Genomic DNA, 23,186 nt, shown 5'->3' with positions numbered 1-23,186 from the left:
ATGCAGTGAAGGCAGCAAGCCGACCTAATGTGTGCTCTGGGAGAAGACTGACTCAGAGGTTCTAGAATTTTAGTGAGCTTCAGAGTCAGCCGGCGGACTGGCCTAGCACGACAGCTGGCCCTGCTCCCAGAGTGTCTGATTCAGTTGGTCTGGGTGGGACCTGAGAATTCACACTGCGAACACCCTTCCAGGGGGTGATATCAGTCAGGGATCATGCTTCAAGAACCACTCATTCTTTCTTCCATTTTATATCCCATAATGTCCTCACCCTGTCTTCTTCTAGGAGACTTTTAGCATTATAGGGTATAATGTACAAAGGAATTCACAGCTCAGCGCTGTGGGGGAAAAAAAATAGTGATCTCTGCCCTTTTGTCTGCAATGCAATAAAGGAGGCAAGACAAGAGAGCATGCATAATGGTGATCATTGATAATAATATAAAATTTCAAATAACAAAAATGAGCTAAGGAAGAAAGATGGGTCAGAAGTTAAGCAATTCTTATTTAATACTAATTAGAGAATACATTGAACATGTCTTTGGGAAGTTTCTAGAAGGAGATGTAGACCTTGAGCTGTGATGGTGTCTCAAGCATATTCTGCCAAGATTGTATATATAGAAAGTTTTTCAGCTCTTCAGGGAAAAGTACTTAAAACTCACTGTGTGTAATTCTAAAATTGGGACCTGCTTCAATCAGAGGGCCTTTTAAAGTAAAAGTAGCAGAGCTCAGTGGGAGGCACATGGGGTCTGGAGCCAGACCTCCCTGTGTTTGTATCGTGGCCCTGCCATCCTGCCACTTGCTGGCTGTGTCACATGGACACGATTCCCTTCTGTAGAGGGACAATATCCCTGTGTTTCTGGGCTACTGTAAAGATTTCATGAGAAGATGTAGGAAAAGAATCTGGCACAGGGTAGGTGCTAAACAGATATGTAGCAATGATGTCGCTTGCTGGCATCCTGACTCTGCCTCTGTTTCTTGAAACATGAACCTTCATTAAAACCACTGTAAGAAAAAGCGCATGTGATGCTTGGAAACAGCCTGCGTTGACGCTTTCTTGATGGAGGAGAGCCCTGAGCTCTCCTGCAGGGCTACTGTGGCCCAGAAAGCCAGCAGGCTTGTGCATGTCCCCAGCCCAGTGGTCTTTGTCTTGACGTTGTGCAGCAGCAAGAAGGCTCATTGCTTTGTTTTGTTTTGTTTTTTTTTTTTTTTTTAAACAATGCACCTATGAAGTACAGTTGTTGTTGTTAAGTTCAGAATTCTACTATACATCTTTGTGGAAGAAGATGCTATTATCTAAATTAGTAACAGATACAGAAGACAGGCCTAGTAGCAGACTTGGAGACATTCTGTATTGTAAGTAGAAGCATGTAGGCAATTTTAGCATAAAGTACTTTAGTTCAATTCATGGAATTTGAATCCAAGATTCTAATAGTTGAGTGAAAAAACAAAAACTAAAAGAAATGTCCCCAGATATCCTTGGGGTTAATGGGATGCTTTTTTTTAGAAGACGCCAAACCTTTTATGTGTTACCTGAAAAGAAATAATACAAATGAACTTACCTTACAAAACGGAAAGTGACTCAAAGACTTAGAGAAAGAACTTACGGTTGCTGACGGGAAGGGATGGTTAGTTAGGGAGTTTGGAATGGACATGTACACACTGCTATATTTAAAATGGATAACCAACAAGGACCTGCTGTATAGCACATGGAAATCTGCCCAAGGTTATGTGCCAGCCTGGATGGGAGGGGAGTTTGAGGGAGAGTAGATATGTAGATGTGTATGACTGGGTCCCTTTGCTGTTCACCTGAAACTCGCAATACTGGTAACCAGCTATACCCCAATACAAAGTAAATGATTTTTAAAAAATAAAAAAAAAAGAAGAAGAAGACAGCAGCCTGCCTCCTGGGATACAAGCGATGGTTAAACTGCCCCAGGCATGGAACTGTTCTGCCTTCTGCTCAGGAAGCTTCCTCCAAAGAGCTCCACAAAAGCTGTTGTGAGAAGCTCTGATTGCATTACTATCTTTATTCTCTCTCTGCTGGCTCAGCATCCTTCAGATTCAAACACATTGGAGGCAGAGTTGAGTTCCTCCCCAATGGCCTCTTGACTCTGCTGTCCTTCCTTCTCGCACAGGATGTCCCCTGGGCTTCTATGGAAAGGACTGTGCGTTGGTATGCCAGTGTCAAAACGGAGCCGACTGCGACCACATCTCCGGGCAGTGTACCTGCCGCACCGGCTTCATGGGGAAGCACTGCCAGCAGAGTGAGTGTGAGAGCGTAGCCTCTCTGGGTGCTGCCTTTCCCTGGAGTCTGTTCCTACATAGCTGGCGATGTGAGGGCAGGACCCACAGCTCTGAGGGTGCTTGCGCTGATGGTTGGTCACTTCCCAGCACAGTTGACTTCCCCTCCCAGAGACCCGGCCGCCTTGGGATTCTTGCTGGCTGTCTTTGTCCTCAGAATTCTTCTGAGGAACTGATCAGCGATCTGGGTGGAGGGGGTGTGGTTACGAGGGTGAAGACAGTATTCAAATTTTCCATCTGTTCATGCTGGCTCTCTCTTCCTCCCCTTCTTGGTTTTGGAACATGGCTGCTCAGAGCTTTAAAAGAGCCAGTCAAGTTTTCTTCATGGCAGAGGCAGAACCTGATCTCACGATGGAGGAATGTGCATTCAGGGGGGTTGGGCACCCAGGTGTGTGTGTTAGTTATTCAGTCGTGTCCTTTTTGTGACCCCATGGGTGTAGCCCACCAGGCTCCTCTGTCCGTGGAATTCTTCAGGCAAGAATATCAGAGTGGGCTGCCATGCCCTCCTCCAGGGGATCTTCCTGACACAGGGATCGAACCTGGGTCTCCCGCATTAGCAGGCAGATTCTTTACCATCTGAGCCACCAAAGAAGCTCACAGGAACCCAGAGGAGTGTGCATTCAGAGGGGCTGGGAACCCAGAGCCAGATCCACCATAGGGGCGGGGGTGAGTCTGTGCAAACATGGCTACACTTTTGACAACTTTCTCTAAATAGTATTTTTATACTGTTTCCACTAACTACTCCTCATCTTAATCTTAACAACCCTCCAGACAATATATTGCCTTCATTTTTTTGTTCTTGTTGTAAAAAATCCCACTCAGGGAGAGTATGCTCTGTAGGAATTCCCCATCCTTATGTTTCCATTTCTATCCTACCAGCCATGCAGCTGCTCCCAGGGCTGTGAGAACATTAGCCTTAGACTTCGTGTTTCAGGGTAGTTTATTATTCCTTTCTCTGTGACTTTCATTCAGTGTTCACACTGAATAAATCAGGTCTTAGAGCTTATAGAGGCTCACTCTTCTTATCATAAATGGCAGGAAAGGTGCAGGACACTTCCTGCTTACAGAGGGTGTACTCATGAGAAAGACGTACCAAAGATTACATGGCTGTAGGGGCATTGTTGCCTGGAAAGGTCGGCAGGGCTTTGGCAATAAAGCGTCATGCTCCCTCCATCAGGCTCCCTCCCCAGATCCTCATATCACCACTGGACAGCCAGGTTGTCTCAATCTTATTTGCTAAACTCTAGAATCATGCTTGTACTAAGTTGCTGTAGTGGTGTCTGACTCTTTACAACCCTATGAGCTGTAGTCTGTCAGGCTCCTCTGCCCATGGGATTCTCAAGGCAAGAATACTGGAGTGGGTTGCCATTTCCTTCTCCAGGGGATCTTCCTGACCCAGGGATCGAGCACCCATCTCTGTCTCTGGCAGTGGCAAGCAGGTTCTTTACCACTGGAGCCACTTAGGAAGCCCAAACCCTAAACTCTAGAATATATTTGCATATCCTTGCATCTAGTAAATACCAAGAGTGATATTCAGGAGTGAGCCTGGACAAAGATGGCCCCATTTGAGTTTTGCACTGATGGTTCATTTAACCATGAAACAGGTACTTAGTTGCACAGTTGCCTGCACACCACTTTGTGTATGCAATATAATTATGTATGTACATGTGTAAACATTTATAAGTAAGTGAGTGAGAGTCGCTCAGTCGTGTGAGACTCTTTGCGACCCCATGGAATTCTCTAGGCCAGGATACTAGAATGGGTAGCCTTTCCCTTCTCCAGGGGATCGTCCCAACTCAGGGATCGAACCCAGGTCTCCTGCATTGCAGGTGAATTCTTTACCAGCTGAGCCACACGGGAAGCCCAAGAATACTGGAGTGGGTAGCCTATTCCTTCTCCAGCGGATCTTCCCAACCCAAGAATTGAACTGGGGTCTTCTGCATTGCAGGTGGATTCTTTACCAACTGAGCTATCAGGGAAGCCCCCCAAACATGTATGCACATGTATATATACCTGGAAGCCAGAATAGGCTTTAAACTGACTTTCACTTAAGTGCTAGACTATTTATAGTCTTATTAAATAAGCACATCTTAAAGTACTTCCATGATTACTCTGAACATCAGATTAAAACGTCCAGATTTTTGGAGACTTCTCCTAATGCTCCTATGTAAACAGAAACCCTGTGTGTGGCAGAGAACTCTGATCGTAATTGTGCATCGCCCCCTGCTGCTCATTTTACAAAAAGCATCTGTATTTTGTCACGATCATTTTTACATTTAACATGCCTAGTCTTTTCTTTGAAATTCATGCCTAACTCTTACACAACTATATCATAAAAATCCCATTATTTTAGTGTCTCAGACTTCAACCTGCAAATCCAAATTTTGAGGCTTTCTGTGGTAAATGAGGGCTTCCCTGGTGGCTCAGACGGTAAAGAATCCACCTGTAATGTGGGAGACCTCAGTGGGATCCCTAGGTTGGAAAGGTTCCCTTGGAGGAGGGTTTGGCAACCCACTCCAGTATTCTTGCCTGGAGAATCCCCATGGACACAGGAGCCCATGGGGTACCAGAAAGTCAGACGTGACTGAGTAACCAAGCACACACATGGTGAATGAAGTTCTTACCTAGAACATTAACAAACTTGCCCTCTCCCTCCTTCCCAGCTCCCAGCTAATCCAAGGCAGAATATGCCTTCAGGCAGATCTTAAAGCTTACAGTCAAATATGCGTCTTCCCAAGGAAGCATCTCCAGTTTATATTTTTCAGTGTGGTCCCCTTTTATCCCATAGTTTTGCCTGGTGGCGTCATCTCAGATTGCCCTTAATGATGATCTTCATCAGTTCTATTGGGATTCCTCAGACTCTCTACAGACCTCCATCGAGGAGGAAGGCATGTAGACTCTGAAAGAGACAAGAGTTGTGATGAGAGTCAGTCTCCAATCCGTTGCCACCTGGCCTCTAGAGTCCCAGCGTGACTCAGGGACTGCCAGCCAGCTGTAGGCCACCCTGGATGGTTCAGGTCTCCTAGACAGGGGTCCCCTGAAAGGGCTGGCCTCCAGGCACACCAGATCATACGGTGAGACCCTTACCCCAGGTTCCCAAGGCTGGAGAGCTACATTGGACTCTCATCTCCTTCTCAGAGTGCCCTGCAGGGACGTATGGCTATGGCTGCCGCCAGATATGTGACTGTCTGAACAACTCTACCTGTGACCACATCACCGGAACCTGTTACTGCAGCCCAGGATGGAAGGGGGCACGATGTGATCAAGGTAAGGATGCTAGTCACAGATGATTACTCAGGTGGAGACACTGCAGCTCAAAGAAGCTGAGTGATTCGCCCGAGGTTACCTATGTTAATATCTGCAGTAGAACATATTAGGATTTCCAAAGCTCATGACTTTTCCACTGTGCCTTCAATTTTTTCAGCTTTATTGAGATATGTGTTAGTCGCTCAGTCGTGCCCAACTCTTTGCAAGCCCATGGACTGCAATCCACCAGGTTCCTCTGTCCATGAGATTTTCCAGGCAAGGATACTGGACTGGGTTGCCATTTCCTTCTCCAGGGGATATTCCCAACCCAGGGATCGAACCCAGGTCTCCTGCACTGCAGGCAAATTCTTTACCGACTGAGCTACAAGGGAAGCCCTATTGAGATATAATTAGCTGTAAAAAAGCAACACACACATATATAATTATACTTTGTACACACACACACACATATGTGTATATATATATTGGGTTGGGCAAAAGGTTCATAACAGTGTGCAGAGAAACCTGAATGAACTTTTTGCCAGCCCAATACAACACATATGTAAAAAACAAAGAATACCACTTGATAAAATCTGACATATCTATACATCCATGAAACTATCACCACAATAAAAATAATGAATATATCATCACCCCCCAAAATTTCCTCATGCTGTTCCCGACCACCGCTGTCCTCTAGGTCTCAGGTGATAAGTGATCTACTTTCTGTCATTTGAGATTAGTTTGCATTTCTTAGAATTTCATATATGTAGAACCATACTCTCCTCTTTTTCATCTGATTTTATTTACTCAGCATAATTATTTTGAGATTGAACCATGTTGTTGTGTATCTCCATACTTCAATTCCTTCTGTTGCTGAATAATATTCTATTGCGTGGTTATACCATAATTTGTTTACCCATCCATTCACCTGTTAATGGACATTTAGACTGCTTCCAGTTTGGGCTACTGCAGATAAAACTATTCTGAACAATAGTGTTTCAAGTCTTTGTGGCATCATAGGGTTTCTTTGGAGAAGGCAACGGCACCCCACTCCAGTACTCTTGCCTGGAGAATCCCATGGACGGAGGAGCCTGGTAGGCTGCAGTCCATGGGGTCGCTAAGAGTCGGACACAACTGAGCGACTTCACTTTCACTTTTCACTTTCATGCATTGGAGAAGGAAATGGCAACCCACTCCCGTGTTCTTGCCTGGAGAATCCCAGGGACGGGGGAGCCTGGTGGGCTGCTGTCTATGGGGTCGCACAGAGTCGGACACGACTGAAGCGACTTAGCAGCAGCAGGGTTTCTTTTCTTTTGGGCAAGTTCATAGGAGTAGAAGGGTTGTATGGTGGTTGCATGTTTAGCTTTTTAAGAAACTTGTGCCCGTGGTTCTTAACTAGGATGCATGGCCCAGTCATCTGGAAATACAGTAAACGTAATCAGTCCTACTTGGGCAATTCTGATTCTAGGATAGATGGCACCCTGAAGAAAGGTGGTTCAGAAACATGAGCGCTCCTAGTGCATGTGGTCTTAAACATATGGGTGATAAAGGCTTTAAAAAATTCATATAGAAATTTCATAAAATTCTTGTAAGTGGAATTATCTTAAACTGTACACTATGTGGGTATTTCTGTTTAACTTTCTTTCATAAAATAACTTTGGCATGTTCATGGTTTGTACTTGGCCATCGTAAAAGTCTGGCATTATATCCCACAGTCACGTCATTGGTACAATGCATTGTGCATTGTGATCACACTACATTGGCCTTGGCTCCTTTCAAGGCATGTTGTCTTATAAGAAGTTCCAGCATTTAGAATCATATGGTCATAGGGACACTTGAGCTGGAAGAACCTTCATGGAGGCCAGTTTCCTCTTTTACAGATGATGAAACTTCAGCCTAGGAGCTTAAGGGAAAGTTCAAAATGTATGAATCAATTTTTTTAGATGCCAGGTTTCTTGACTCTCAGCTCATATCACTTGTGTCTTCACTTGATGGAACTTGAGAGAGAACTATGTAAAGTGAAATTTTGAATTCTAAAAAGTAAGGTTTTAGGTGAGGTGATGTTACCTGGTATTGGGACAGACCTTTCTGTACTGGAAAATTCTGCATAGAATATATTTTCTGATATAAAAGGCCTATTGAATTTTTTTTTTAATGTTTTTTTTTAATTTTATTTTTATTTTATTTTTTTTAATTTATTTATTTTTTTATTTATTTATTTTTTTAATTTTAAAATCTTTAATTCTTACATTCGTTCCCAAACATGACCCCCCCTCCCACCTCCCTCCCCACAATATCTCTCTGGGGCATCCCCATGCACCAGCCCCAAGCATGCTGCACCCTACGTCAGACATGGACTGGCAATTCAATTCCCACATGATATTAGGCCTATTGAATTTAGGACCAGACAGATCTGATCTTGGACTAGATTTATAATGGCTGCTGCTGCTAAGTCACTTCAGTTAATGTCCAACTCTGTGCGACCCCATAGATGGCAGCCCACAAGGCTCTACCATTCCTGGGATTCTCCAGGCAAGAACACTGGAGTGGGTTGCCGTTTCCTTCTCCAGTGCATTAAAGTGAAAAGTGAAAGTGAAGTCGCTCAGTCATGTCCAACTCTTTGCAACCCCATGGACTGCAGCCTACCAGGCTCCTCTGTCCGTGGGATTTTCCAGGCAAGAGTACTGGAGTGGGTTGCCATTGCCTTCTCTGAGATTTGTAATGGACTTATTCTTAATTGGAAGGAAAATTACTTTCCTCTTAGAAATGCTAAAGAGAGACATAATATTAAGTTACAGACTTGAGTTAGCCACTCATAAGCTTAATGCTAGACAATAAATAAAAAACAATAAAAATTAGATAAATTGTTATCCCCAACTAATCTCTGGTCTAAGCATTTAATCAGAAATCTGGGAGATGCTCCCAAAGCCTACTGTTGAATCTTTGGGTTCTCTCTCTCTCTCTTTTTTTTTTTTTTTTGAGCCTTAGAAAATCCTTCTTCGGGACACAGACAAACCAACAGCGTCCAAAAATGAAGAATGTTTGTTCTTCCTTCCTGCTCTGTTTTCAAAAGTTTCCAAATGAAGATTTCATGTACTGAAAATATCCAGTCTTTATTAGCACTGTGGGAGATTTTTGTAAATAGAGATCAAATATCTGTCTGGCACATTGTCATCCTTGCTCACATCCCTTTTCTTCCTTTTCTAGCTGGTGTTATCATAGTGGGGAATCTGAACAGCCTAAGCAGGACCAGCACGGCTCTCCCCGCTGATTCCTACCAGATCGGGGCCATCGCGGGCATCGTCATTCTTGTCCTAGTTGTTCTGTTCCTCCTGGCATTGTTCATTATTTATAGACACAAGCAGAAGGGGAAGGAATCGAGCATGCCCGCCGTTACCTACACCCCCGCCATGAGGGTCATGAATGCAGACTACGCCATTTCAGGTGAGACTGGACTCGCTAGAGGCTTTTCACTCCATGAAAAGCGAGACTTCATCCTGGTTCTTTGAAACCGAGTATTTGGCTGTGCTGCCCATTGGTACTGTCATTTAGCCTTGAGCAGCTTTTATGTTTGGAGAACATGCATTGTTAGAGATGTGTTCTATGTGTCAATAATGGTAAAATCATCACTGTTTTCTCTTATGAGAGATTTCAAATTGAGTTCATTATATGGTTGCTTTAAACGTTGGAAATGTCAACCTAGAAGGGGCTTTGCTGGACGCCTGATCCCAAGCTGTTGTCATATGTGGGGGACAGGGAGGGGAGAGGAAGAGGTGGCCATAACTTCACCAAGGTCTTCTGTCTTTGGCCTTGGGTTCTTCCCAGGTACTCTCCAGCCTGTCCTGGAGCCCATGTACATCATTAGCCACACAGCAACCAAGTCACATAAACAGTTTGGGGGGATTAGCAAGAACCAAGGCTGCTGCTAAGTTGCTAAGTCCCTTCAGTCGTGTCCAACTCTGTGTGACCCCATATATGGCAGCCCACAAGGCTCCCCTGTCCCTGGGATTCTCCAGGGAAGAACACTGGAGTGGGTTGCCATTTCCTTCTCCAATGCATGAAAGTGAAGTCGCTCAGTCATGTTCAACTCTTTGCGACCCCATGGACTGCAGCCCACCAGGCTCCCCCATCCATGGGATTTTCCAGGCAAGAGTACTGGAGTGGGGTGCCATTGCCTTCTCCGAAAACCAAGGCTGTTCTTTAATAAAACACCTGAATCTTCGTTTTCGTCACAAGACCCCATAAAGGTAAATCTTTAAGTGATGAATTCAGTCTTCAGAAGATTCATATAAGTGAAGAATTTGAAAACTTAAGGTATTTGTTAATTTGGGGGCAATCAGTGAAGGGTTTCAGGTTTATAAATAAAGTGATTCTGCGGGAATCCATAAAGTAGCTGATTTACTTAGTGGTGCGTTTTTAGTGCAGAGTATTGTCTGGACTTCCCTGGTGGTCCAGTGGCTAAGACTCCATACTCCCAATGCAGGGGGCCTGACTTCAATCCCTGATCAGGAAACTAGATCCTACATGCTGCAACTAAAACCCAGCACAGTTAGATAGATGGAGGGAGGAATGGATGGATGGATGGATGGATGGATGGATGGATGGATGGGTAGGTAGGTAGGTAGGTATATAGATTGATTTATAAGTAGGTAGAGAAATAGAAAGAATATTGTCTCAAGAACTCAAGTGTTTAAACACAGAGGGAAGTTACAGTGGAAGAAACTTCAAAGCAATGCCTTCCCAGCTTGTACAAGCCCCAGAGCAGAGAGCAGTTGTTGGTGGATGCTTTCAGACTTTGCCAGGAAGTGGGCAGAAAGGCAGGCGCCTGCTGCTTCCACAGGCTTTGCTGAGCATGCCGGGCAGGAGGGGATTCCACCCGCTTGTGATCTGGAATCAGTCCAAACATTTGTTCTTGTTGCTTCGCTTCCCTCTTTCCCACACACGTTTAAGGAGCCTGCCATCTCAACCGTTTCCTTCTTTGTTGTCAGAAACCCTTCCTCATGGCAGCGGTGGAAATGCTAACAGCCACTACTTCACCAATCCCAGTTACCACACGCTCACCCAGGGTGCCGCATCCCCTCACGTCAACAACAGGGACAGGATTGCCAAGGTGAGAGGAGATGGTCCAGGTCACTGAGGGCGGGGAAAGAGCAAGGAACAGGCGTGCCTGAGGGCTGCGGTTGGCCAGCTGCCATTCCACATACGTACATCAATTATCTCACTTATTCCTCCAAACAATCCCATGGGTGTGTATTAGGATCCCAGGTTTACTGACAAAAAAGCCCTAAGTAATGGGGAACTTAAGTCACTTCCAAACATAGCTTGTGAGTGAGGCTGCAGTGAGGTGAGTCAGTCTCTCTGTCTCTGTAACTTGTACTGTTTCCATTGCACCTCTTTCGGAAAGTGTTTCTAATATTGCATGTGGTTTTAAAATAATGTCTCAAAGCAGACCTATAGCAGACTCCGGCCTGGGTAAAACTGGCAGGTTTGTCTTCTGTGATCACCTTCTAGTGCCTTTTCCTGGCCACCTGTGCTTGGGCAATGACAACAATAATAATATGCATTTATTTATTTTGATTGAACCATATGAAATTGCAGTCTTGTGGGTAAAAAGTTACCAAACAAAACAACCTAATACTATGTGCCAGGCATTTCTAATCATTTTACAAATATAAATTTGTTTAATCTTTATACCAATCCTATGACTTGAGTGATTATCCCATTTTACAGAGGCCCAGAGAGATTGGAGGCCCAGGGCTGTCTAGAAACTGGAGCAGCTCCTCTGGACCCATCCAGCTCACCACCAGGCCTCTTCCAGAGTGCTCTGAAATCCCAAACATTTCTCCCTTCCAACTGTGCTCAAGTTGTATTTTCAATCTCCGTTGTTTAATTCCAGCTCTCTATTAGAAGAAAGCCAAGCTAATTAAGTTATTCAGTTGCAATTAAATTAATGCAGTGAGATTTTAATTATAGTACCTCATAGTTAAATAGCATTTCATATTCTCCAGAGACTTTGGTATTTATCATACAATTTGTTCTCATTCCCATTCAGGGAGGGAACAAAGTTGATCATATTATCTTCATGCTTATAGCTAAGAAAACTGCTAAGAATGACTCATACATGATTATACAGTGTTTGATGGGAAGGCTCAGAAATTGGGTTGGTTTTTTTTTTTTTCAATTCAAAGTTCCATGTATGTAAATCCAAGTGAGGCCTAATTGGCACAGAGCAACAACTTAAAATGTAGAAGTAAGGTGATGGAGGGAATGGTTAGGGCTGAGGGGCACCTACTCCTGCTGCTGCCTCTAAGTCCCACCAGGTCAGAAGCGGTCACCTCTGTCCCTTGGTGCATCCTCATGTAAGGACCAGTCCTTGATACGCTCCATGGACCTGCTTTCCCTAGATGGATAACACTGCACTGCGCCATATTGTATTTTCTCTCTTAAATCTTTTTGTTGTTTATATTTTTAACAGTCAAAAAATAATCAGCTGTTTGTGAATCTGAAAAATGTGAATCCTGGGAAGAGAGGCCCTGTGGTAGATTACACAGGCACACTGCCTGCAGACTGGAAACACGGCGGCTACCTCAACGAGCTCGGCAAGTTCCCCAGCCCCCAACCTCCACCAGCATCTTTATCTTTTAGTCACTCCAAACACTCAGAGAGCCACGACAGTGCCAAAGCAACTATTGAAAATATGCACAGAAACAGAAAGACATAGCGTTACACCTAATCCCTGTGTGGGGCTATTACTGTCCTAGGTGCTTTATTTATTCAGCATGTATTGCATTCTTACTGTGAACAAGGAATCAATAAAGAGACAAGGATCACTGCCTGCTTGTGGCTTACACCCCACCTTTCCACGTATCAGCTCAATTCTCACAGGTACTGCTGTAGGTACCATGCTTAGCATCATCATCTCCCTGCTCCCGTTATGACACTGAGTCTTAACAAGGTTAAGTCAGCTGTGGAAGTCCTCAAGGCCTGTGATATGGCAGAGCTGGGATTTGAACCCCGCCAGCTTGGTTCCCGCATGTGTGCTTCCCTCTGCTCTCTGCTACACAGGTTCAATCCCTGCAGGAGAGCATGGCACCCCACTCCAGTATTCTTGCTGGAGAATCCCGTGGACAGAGGAGCCTGCTGGGCTACAGTCCATAGAGTTGCAAAGAGTCAGACACGACTGAAGCGACTTAGCACACACATACACAAAGTGAGGTACCCTTACTTGAGGCCCTTTCCTCTTTTAGGTGAGAAAATGGAGATATCATTGGGAATATAGTGAGTCAGAGGTTCTCAAACATCTGGGAATCAGAACACTTTCATATAGTACCCGTGGCTGATTCATGTTGATGAATGGTAAAAAACCACCACAATGTTGTAATTAGCCTCCAATTAAAACAAATAAGTTAATTCTTAAAAAAGTAATCAAGGATCCCCAAGAGCCCTTACTAACATGGGTTATATTTATTGATATTTGCCATAGTAGAAATAAAATCTGAGGGCTATTTATTTATTGATTATAACAAGTCTTATTTCCTGATAATATAAAATGTATTTTTGTGAAAAATGACTACTTTTTTCAAAATGAAACAACAAAAAAATTACTGAGAAGAATGGCCACTATTTAACACTTTTACGACATCTGGCTTAATAGAGGTCGGCTGAATTTCCATAGCTGCTCTGCATCCAATCAAGTGATGTCACACTTGGTGTGGCTCCTGGGAAACTCCACCGTCCGCCTGAGAGAGGATAAGAGTGGAAAGGACAAACGGCGTGGTAGTAGGACAAGAATTGTTTTAACTTCAGGGCCCTCCTGCAGAGGGCCTGGGGTGACTCCACTTAAATAACTGCTGTGACTCCCCATTGAGCGTGTGGTATATTCTTATTCTCAGGGAGGAGCTCCACATAGTAACTAACATGGGTGCAGTGTCTTATGGTCACTTTCCTATGTATTGAAAGCAAACCCTTTCATATGTATTTATTTAATGATAAGGTTGGAAGGAAGTCCCATTAATTTGGAATTTCAGATAAGAAACAAATAATTTTTGGATAAGTATATCCCAAGTATCGCACAAGACACACTTATTCAAAAAATTATTTGTAGTTTCTTTCAAATTCAAATTTAACTGAACTTGCTATGTTTTTGTTTGCTAAATCTGGCACCCCTCACTGTGTGGGCCCTTCCACAAATCTTGTTTTATAAAGGAAGAAACAGGTTAACTCTTGTCTAAGATTTCATGGAAGGAAGATGGTGAAACTGGGTCTCATAGTTGGTCTTCTCCCCACTCCCTCTCTGATCCTTCTGTGAACACCTTAGATGTCAATTCATCTAAGCCACTTGCAGGAACCATGTGTGGGCTCTGGAATCCCCTATTACTATGGTAATAGAAAATAAGTTCAAATTCTTAGCTTTTATCTGAATTCTTCACTAACATTATCAAGAGGATGTGTACATCTACACACTTAGAGTAAAATCATTTATATACCAGATTTACATTATAGTAATTGGTGAAATTATTTAAGTTTAGGAAGGTTAATAATCTAGCTCAAAGAAGTACATGAATTGTGTGTGTTGTGTGTGTTCATCGCTCAGTCATGTCCAACTCTTGGCGACTCCATGGACTGTAGCCCACCAGGCTCCTTTGTCAGTGGGATTCTCCAGGCAAGACTACTGGAGTGGGTTGCCATTTCCTTCTCCAAAAAGGCTGATGAAAGTGTGTAAAATCAAGATGATAACTGTACTTAGTAAAATACCACCCAGCACTAATGAGGGAAAAGTTCTCTCATTCCATCTCCATTTGATGGAGTTTGTCCTGATTCCAGAATACACAGTCACTGTAATAGTCACATATAAATTTCTCTGCTTTCTGTCTCAGTGAGACCCAAGGGACTGATTATTAGGAACATAAAATCTTCATTGGAAATTCTGGATCACCTTGGTTTGTTCCCATCCAAAAGTAATTCTGCATTTAATATCCCTGTGAAGTTGTGGCGTAGAAAGTCTTCTCTTACAAAGAACAGAATATGGCTCATTATGGATAATGAAGTGTGCAGTGTTTTAAATGATGGAAAAGTTGTAATGCTGTCTGAAAGGGCCCAGAATTTGACGCAAAGGCCCTGAAATCAATTCCTGGTTCTGTGGTATGACGCTTGCACTCACCCTCTCAAGACTGGTTTGTTCATTTGTAAAAAAATAGAGATCCAGTCCCATCACTTCATGGCAAATGGAAGGGGAGAAAATGGAAACAGTGACAGATTTTATTTTCTTGGGCTCCCAAATCACTGCAAATCGTCTCTGTAGTCATGAACTTAAAAGACCCTTGCTCCTTAGAAGAAAAGCTATGGCAAACCTAGACAGAGTATTAAAAAGCAGAGACATTCCTTTGCTGATCAAGGTCTGTATAGTTAAAGCTATGGTTTTTCTAGCAGTCAGGTACATATGTGAGAGTTGGACCATAAAGAAGGCTGAGTGCTGAAGAGCTGATGCTTTTGAATTGTGGTGCTGGAGAAGACTCTTGAGAGTCCCTTGGGCCACAAGGAGATCCAGCTAGTCAATCCTAAAGGAAATCAACCCTGAATATTCATTGGAAGGACTGTTGCTGAAGCTAAAGCTCTAATACTTTGGCCACCTGATGCAAAGAGCTGACTCACTGGAAAAGACCCTGATATTGGGAAAAATTGAAGGCAGAAGGAGAAGTGGGTAGCAGAGGTTAAGATGATTGGATAGCTTCACTGACTCAATGGACATGAATTTAAGCAAACTCCAGGCAATGTTGGAGGACAGAGTAGGCTGGCGTGCTGCAGTCCATGGAGTTGCAAAGAGTCAGACACAACTGAACAACAAAAACACAAAAAAAATAGAGATAAGGATCATGTTCTGGCTTATTGTATGAAGTAGATTAATTTGAGCATTTGAAAACACCTCTTCAGAGACTGAGACAGATGGGAGTTTATGAGAAAGCCCACTTGCTCCTTTGTTAAAACTGCGCTCTAATCAGCCAGGGCAGAAGAGAGGGAGTCTACCAAGCATGGCTAATCTCATAGCCCCACTCTTATTCCCTAAATTGTTATCCTTCCATGTTGCTTTCATCCCTTGGGGAAGGCTAGACCTTGCACAGCTAAGATCAAGATGGACATTTAAAAAGACTTAGCCACAGCTTGGAGGTGGCCAAGAGAATTAGGCAAAGGGTAGTGTGGACTTCCTTGATTAGGCTGCTCTCAGGCCACAGCCACTACTCGTCTTCATGGGGTCACTTTAATAAGTCCAGGAATCCCTCAGAGCAGCCTCACTTCTGATAGCAACTACAAATTTGAAGGTCTTCAAGACTGCCCCCGGGATCAATAATTTACTATAAAGACAGGACTCACTAAAAGCTGTTACACTCATGGTTACAGTTTATCACAGCAAAAAGATACAGATTAAAATCACAGGGGGCAGAGTCCAGAAAAGTTCACAGTGTGAGACTTTCAGTTGTCCTTTTCCAATGGAATCATAGAAAGTGCTAAGTTTTCCTAGCAACAATGTGTGACAGTATGCAGGGTGTCGCCAACCAGGGAAGCTCACTTCAGCATCAGTGTCTAGGGGTTTTAGGGGGGCTTGGTCACAGAGACATGGTTGACTGTCCATCTGGTTGAGTTTAGTCTTCAGTCCATCTGAAGGGTGAGCTGATACCAGGTGGCTCAACCCCCTCGCATAAATCACTGTTGTTAGACTGTCCAGGCCCCCAAGTAAAAGAAACACTCGTATTGGGCAGGACATTTCAAGAATTTAGAGATCACCTTTCAGGAACCAAGGGCAAAAAGGCCAGATCTCTTTATGGTAAGGCAAATTCTTCACCACGCATCCTTTTATCTTGTCTTCCTGAACAACTTGGTGCCTTTCCCACCATCTGGGAGCTTGACTGGCTATTCTTCACATACCAGACTCAAGAGAGCACGCCTGAGAGGTAGACATCCCTGTTTCGTGTCCTCTAACAGTTGATAGTAGACACACTCTCTCTCCTTCAGGGATCCTCCCTCTTTCTCCACTAATGTGCATCCCCAGGGAATATCACCCTCTGAACTTGAGTTCAATATCACTGTAAGAAAATAATGCACAGACATGCCATGCAGGGAAGTAATTTTCTTACCCTTCTCAGAGTTATTTGAATATTCATCACAAGTTACTACCTTACTTTCTCTTTTTAACCTAAATCCATAACATTCTATTAAAGAATAATTGCAGATACCTTGGATTGCTTACAGATAGGCTGCAGCTGAGGGTGTTGTGACACACGAAGTGTTATGGTAATTGATTGGTGCAGCCACTATGGAAAGCAGTATGGAAGTTCCTTAAAAAACTAAAAGTAGAGCTACCATAGGGTCTAACACGGCTTCCCCAGTGGCTCAGTAGTATAGGATCCGCCTGCCACTACAGGAGATGTGGGTTAAATCCCTTTGGTTGGGAAGAATGCCCTGGAGAAGGGCATGGCAACCCACTCCAGTATTCTTACCTGTGAAATCCCACGGACAGAGGAGTCTGATGGGATACAGTCCACGGGGTCACGAAGAGTCAGACACGACTGAAGTAACTGCACGTACGCATGCACATATGATCTAACAATCCCACTCTTGGACATATATCCAGATAAAACTATAATTCAACAAGATACGTGCGCTCCACGTTCATAGTAGCACTATTCAAATAGTCAAGACATGGAAGAGACTTAAATGTCCATCGACAGATGAATGGATAAAGATGTGGTATGCATGTGTGTATTACTACATATGGAATACCACTCAGCCATCAGAAGAATGAAATAATGCATTTTCAGCAACACGGGTGGACCGAGAAATTACCATGCTATATGAAGTAAATCAATCAGATAAAGACAAATACCATGTGATGTCACTTATATGTGGAATCTTTAAAAATGATACACATGAACTTATTTACAAAACAGAAATATACCCACAGACATAGAAAACAAATTTATGGTTACCAAAGGGGGAAGAGGGTGGGGTGAGGAATAAATTAGGAGTCTGGGATTAGCACATATAAACTACTATGTGTAGATTACCAAGCCCTACTGTATAGGGAAAGTATAAGTGTTAATCACGCAGTTGTGTCTGGTTCTTTGGGACCCCAAGGACTGTAGCCCACCAGGCTCCTCTCCATGGAATTCTCCAGGCAAAAATACTGGAGTAGATAGATATCCATTCCCTTTTCCAGGGAATCTTCCCAACCCAAAGATCGAAACTGGGTCTTCTGCATTGCAGGCAGATTCTTGAGGAAACAATATTCAATATCTTAAAATAATCTTAATGAAAAAATATATGTATAACTGAATCACTTTGCTCTACCACAAAAACTGACACATTGTAAATCAAGTATATGTCAGCAAAATCAATATTTTATAAAAGTATTACGGTAACTGAAATACTGTTCATCTATACGACACCTTAGCGTTTACAACGCCTTTCCATATGGTCTGTTTCACTTTATGTTCACAACAACCCTGTGAGGCTTAGAAGGTGAGTTGTGTTTTCCCTGTTTTAGAGATAATGAAAATTGAGGCTCAGCAAGTTGAATGTCTTGTGTAAAGTCATGCAGCTAACAAGTGATGGAGTCCCAGTCCGTTGTCTCAAGTCTGCTGGCTGTGTCCTTTCCACTGAGCAACCTTGAATCAAGTCAGCCTTCTTGGTTCATTGGTTCCTCGGTGTCCACCCCATGTTGACCAGCCTTTCCCAAAGCCACTGAAACAGGCAGGAGAAAGCTCAGGATGATCCATAACATTTTGTTAACTCTGAAGTACTGCAACATCTGACCCAAGTGATCCAGTGTCGAGGTTTGGAGAACAGCAGCCTTGGTTATTTCCCGCAGTGGGGAGACTGTGGGTGCCCAAACCATCATATTTCAGTGACCTGAGAATATTAGATGGGTTTACCCTTCCTTTTTTTTTCCCTCTTCCTTTCAGTTCTCACTGGATTTTTTTTTTTCTTCCTTTGTCACAGGTGCTTTTGGACTTGACAGAAGTTATATGGGAAAATCCTTGAAAGGTATTGCCTGAATTTGCAGAAGAAATACATTTATCAGAATCACAATTTAAAATGTTTTTTAATCTCAAAGACAAAAATAATTTGTTAAACCAGAAAAACTGGCGCTCCAGAGAAAAGGTAGCATTGTTACTGTGGTGTGTGCATGCGTGCTAAGTTGCTTCAGTCGTGTCTGACTCTTTTGTGACCCCATGGACGATAGCCTGCCAGGCTCCTCTGTCCATGATATCCTCCAGGCGAGAGCACTAGAGTGGGTTACCATGCCCTTCTCCAGGGGATCTTCCTGACCCAGGGATCGAACCTGCGTCTCTTATGTCTTCTGCATTAGCAGGTGGATTCTTTACCAGTAGTGCCGCCTCGGAAGAGAGTTAGTGTGGTAAATTACTCTAACAAACCCGCAGCCAGGTTTGACTGCCAGCAAGAGTGTGAATGTAGGTGGATCCTGTTAGAGCAGAAGTTTTAGAGAACCAAGATCTGAGTTTGCTGGGAAAACATGCATAATTCCCCTCAAAGAAATATGGCTTATGGAGAGAGAGAAATATGAAGAAGGAAGAAGCAGGGAAAAGAGGAGGAGGTCAGCCTGGTTACATGTTCACTGAAGACAGCTTTTTGAGAAGAATTTGAATAATAACTTCATGTACCTAGACCTGAGGTTTTACGAGGAAGCCTTACAGCGCAGTTGCCTTCCTCACCATCAAAATAGAACCTCCTTGTGCTCCTGGAGTCAGCAACATGTGAGGTCTTGGTCGAAGCCTTTGAGGATCCAAAGACTATTAGTAAAATAGAGTGGAGTTAATTTTATTTGAGTGTGATAATAAAAGGGGCTTTCCTGGTGACTCAGCTGGTAAAGAATCCACCTGCAATGTGGGAGACCTGGGTTCGATCCTTGGGTTGGGAAGATCCCCTGGAGAAGGAAACGGTTACCCACTCCAGTATTCTGGCCTGGAGAATTCCATGGACTGTATAGTCCATGGGGTCACAGAGAGTCAGAAAATGAAATCAAATCCATGATGTTTGCACTGACCCTCACCTTAGAGAGGAGCCACAATTACTTTGTGGTTGGGTAATTTTATAGCTGGTTTTCTCCAAAATAAGTGGAGAATGGGTAGTATCTTTTCGTCGTTAGAAATGATAGAAAACTAGATGCAAAGAAAAAGAAGTAATCTGTTAATCGCCAAGAAAATAAATGTTGTTGCCTATGAAATAGCATTTGCTTTTCACCCCTCTGTCTCTCTTCACAGACCTGGGGAAGCATTCTGAATATAATTCAAGTAACTGCTCCCTAAGCAGTTCTGAAAACCCATATGCCACTATTAAAGACCCACCTATCCTTATTCCCAAACACTCAGAGTGTGGTTATGTGGAGATGAAGTCACCAGCGCGGAGAGATTCCCCATATGCAGAGATCAATAACTCAGCTTCTGCCAACAAGAATGTCTATGAAGTTGGTAAGTTTTCTTAACCAAAGAAAGAATCTAGTGAATGAGAATATTCTTTTGAAACAATTTTAAAGTCCTTGAGAATACAGTAGTTCAGTTTATATACATTTTATGGTAAATAATGGTCTGTAAATATAATGGTTTTAAATTCAGCCTGTGTTTATGGTGATCATATTAGTCGGTGTCAAATGAACTTTCCAGGAAAAATACTATTTCGAAAAGTCAAAGTAGGTTTTTTCTTACCTCATTGGCTATCCATTTTTTGTTTTGTAACCATAGTGAATATTTTAGCATGCATGTGGAACAGCATATGTATCATATTAGCTAATATGTTGAGTTAGCCAAAACAAATGGTTCAAGTGGATTAAACAGATGGTTCCATTTCCTGGTTGCATCCATTATACCAATATAATGCTTTTAACAGAATTTTAACATTTTACTTTTAGATTTGTCTAATAGATCAGTAATATTCCCAGCTGTGAATCTGATACAAATTAATAAGAATTCAATTAATATTATTTTGATTGCCCCTTGCACATCCATTTGAGGAAGCTAAAACATACCAGAGCAATCCTGGGCTAGATAGTAGAGCTTTATAATTTCATTTTTCTTTCTCCATATCTTTCCCAGTATTTATGATTTGAACCTAAAAAAATTCTCTATTCTAGTTGATCCTTGAACAACATGGGTTGGAACTGCATGAATCCACTTATACACAGATTTTCTTCACTAGTAAATGCTACACTTCTATGCACTCTTCTGTTGGTTCAATCCAAGGATGTGAGATGGTAAATAGTGGGGCCAATTTAAAAATTGACTATGGATTTTAAGTTGTGGTGGGTTGGGGTTATGTGTGGAGCAGCCCTAACCCTGAGTTGTTCAAGGGTCAACTGTCCTTGTAAATGAAGCGACTTATTTAACTCTGGTCACCAGTCATTCATTTTATGCCATAGAAATGTCACAGAAAGATATGTGACTCTTTTTACAGTAGTAAGACAGCTTTTTAAAGTGGAAACCAGGATGAACTAAATTCATTTTTGGAAGTGAGCAGCAGTTCCCTTTTGAATTGTCCCCTAAGCCTGCCACTGTGAGATGGGAGCACAGCTGGAAGCCTGAGTTCTGAACCCTAAAGCTGTGACCTTGTTACACATTTCCATGAATCAAGTGATCGCCAAAGACCTTGTTGCTGTTACCTGTACAGGAAGGGGCTTGGACTAGATTATCTCCCAGGTTTTACAGACAGTGATTCATGTCCAGGGTTTCTTTATATTCCCTTGACGTCTTCATCCCAACCACACAGTCAGTCACCCTTTGTTCTAAACATCGTTTGTAAGTGTCAGTGGGTTACCAACCACAGAGTAGTCACCTCTATGGGATTACACAAGGACTGTTTGTTTTTTAAAATACTTTCTTATATTTTTATGAACATTCCTCTGGCGTGTTTGATACTTGCATGAATTGCCATATTGTATATTTTTAAATTTCCCGTTGTTTATCAATTAATGTGTCCCTGGTTGTCACAGAACCTACAGTGAGTGTTGTCCAAGGAATATTCAACAGTAATGGGCATCGCACCCAGGATCCATATGACCTCCCAAAGAACAGTCACATCCCTTGCCATTATGACCTGCTGCCAGTCCGAGACAGTTCATCCTCCCCCAAGCAAGAGGACGGTGGCAGCAGCAGCAGCAGCAGCAGTGAATGACACCAAAGACCACTGGGTAGCCACTGGACCCCTTTCCAGAACTGCAGTTCGTTTCTTCTCCATCCTCAAGTTTGCCACCCTATGTGAATGTTAATCTACTTCGCAGGCAATTGTTGGAGATGAACCCAAAAGCTCAAAGCTGAGGCTAACTGACCATAGGTCCTTCTTATACAGGTGGCTCAGAAGGAGATATCAATGTGATTTCCCATTTTTGTTAGTATTAGAACTGCAACCATGAAGCATGACTTATTGTAAAATCTTGGCTAAAAGCATGACCGTGCAGGACTCTTTCAGAGACACGGGTTGCAGTGGATGTTGGTATTGTTGCTTGAAAAATTAAAATTTAAATATTTTCTTTCTCATTTGCATCATAGAATTGTACCTAGGATTGTGCATTTTACCATGAAATTTACTTCATTAAAGTGTCACATGCTCAACACATAGAAGAAAAGGGCCATCTCATCGAGTCCTTATTGTTTAACGTTTTTCAGCAGGACTCATTATTGTGAGAATAATAGGAACCCAGCAGGAAACATTCTGTCAAGTGACATTACTGGACAGGCTCCATATAAACTCTAGAGGTGCAGAGCAAATTTACATATGAAAACTTTAGACTTTTTTTGTAGGATGAGGACATGTACATTTAGAATTACTTTAGAAGTAATAGAATTACTGCAGCAATGAATACACAGATGTGCCAGACAGAGATGCTTCTCTGTTTCTTGGCCCATTTTAGATCCAAGACATTATTCTGATCACTGTCCCAATCATACGCATTGACCACTTGAGATCCATAACATATCAATAATTATTTCATACATATAGAAATGAAATAATTTTATTTTTGACAGATTGGATTGAATGAGTGTCTAATGATTGGAAAAGGTTGTAAATGTTAGGTATAAGATGATGCTTAAGTTTTGTAAGCCATTAGTAATACATGCTGTAATATAGAATTAGCAGAGAGTTTTGATTAAGTTTTCCCTAGAAGTGACCGAAATATTTTTGTGCATATTTGAGAAAAGGGCACTTTCCTTTGATTAATTGTTGATTTAGAGAAACTATGCTTAAGCTGGTCTTTTGCATTGCTAATATGACATGTACCCCATTTTTCATTAATTTGTATTTCCATTTTTAAGTTGTATATTCTATGTTTTGTAGTGTTTGGATTGTTAATGAAAAAAATATTATATGTTTATTGTTTCTTGTGTTATGGCCACTTTTCTTTTTGCTTCAGAAAAATGTATTGCTCTTGTTTCTTTTGGAGGGAAGAGAAGAAGATATATAAGTCGAATCCATTAAAATGGGGCATTACTAAAATAGTATAGTAACAAGTAAATGATTTATAATGGTAATGGAGAAGCATTTAAATATTCCAAAATGGAGTTCGTCTTGATCTGTGGGTCCTGAGTTTTGGTTAAACCAAAGGGAAGAGGAAGGGGGAATCACTACAGACTGAT

At 42.5% G+C, this 23,186-nt stretch overlaps 1 protein-coding gene across 2 annotated transcripts in view; it reads left to right on the top strand.

Moving 5' to 3' along the window:
* The window catches only part of MEGF10 (multiple EGF like domains 10), a 184,901-nt gene extending 161,972 nt beyond the window's left edge, over positions 1 to 22,929 (top strand). For both annotated transcript variants that reach the window (XM_042250276.2, XM_027969975.3), the window contains 8 exons: positions 2,133 to 2,261; positions 5,437 to 5,565; positions 8,755 to 8,991; positions 10,536 to 10,657; positions 12,023 to 12,146; positions 18,541 to 18,585; positions 19,824 to 20,030; positions 21,545 to 22,929. In XM_042250276.2, coding sequence (XP_042106210.1) covers positions 2,133 to 2,261; positions 5,437 to 5,565; positions 8,755 to 8,991; positions 10,536 to 10,657; positions 12,023 to 12,146; positions 18,541 to 18,585; positions 19,824 to 20,030; positions 21,545 to 21,726 — 1,175 coding nt within the window. In that variant the 3' untranslated portion in view covers positions 21,727 to 22,929. The remainder of the gene's footprint in view (positions 1 to 2,132; positions 2,262 to 5,436; positions 5,566 to 8,754; positions 8,992 to 10,535; positions 10,658 to 12,022; positions 12,147 to 18,540; positions 18,586 to 19,823; positions 20,031 to 21,544) is intronic.
* Positions 22,930 to 23,186: the final 257 nt, after the last annotated feature.

The sequence above is a fragment of the Ovis aries genome, chromosome 5, assembly GCF_016772045.2.
Source record: "Ovis aries strain OAR_USU_Benz2616 breed Rambouillet chromosome 5, ARS-UI_Ramb_v3.0, whole genome shotgun sequence".
Taxonomy (NCBI): domain Eukaryota; kingdom Metazoa; phylum Chordata; class Mammalia; order Artiodactyla; family Bovidae; genus Ovis; species Ovis aries.
The sequence above is the reverse complement of the archived record's forward strand: the minus strand, read 5'-3'. Positions and strand labels throughout refer to the sequence as shown.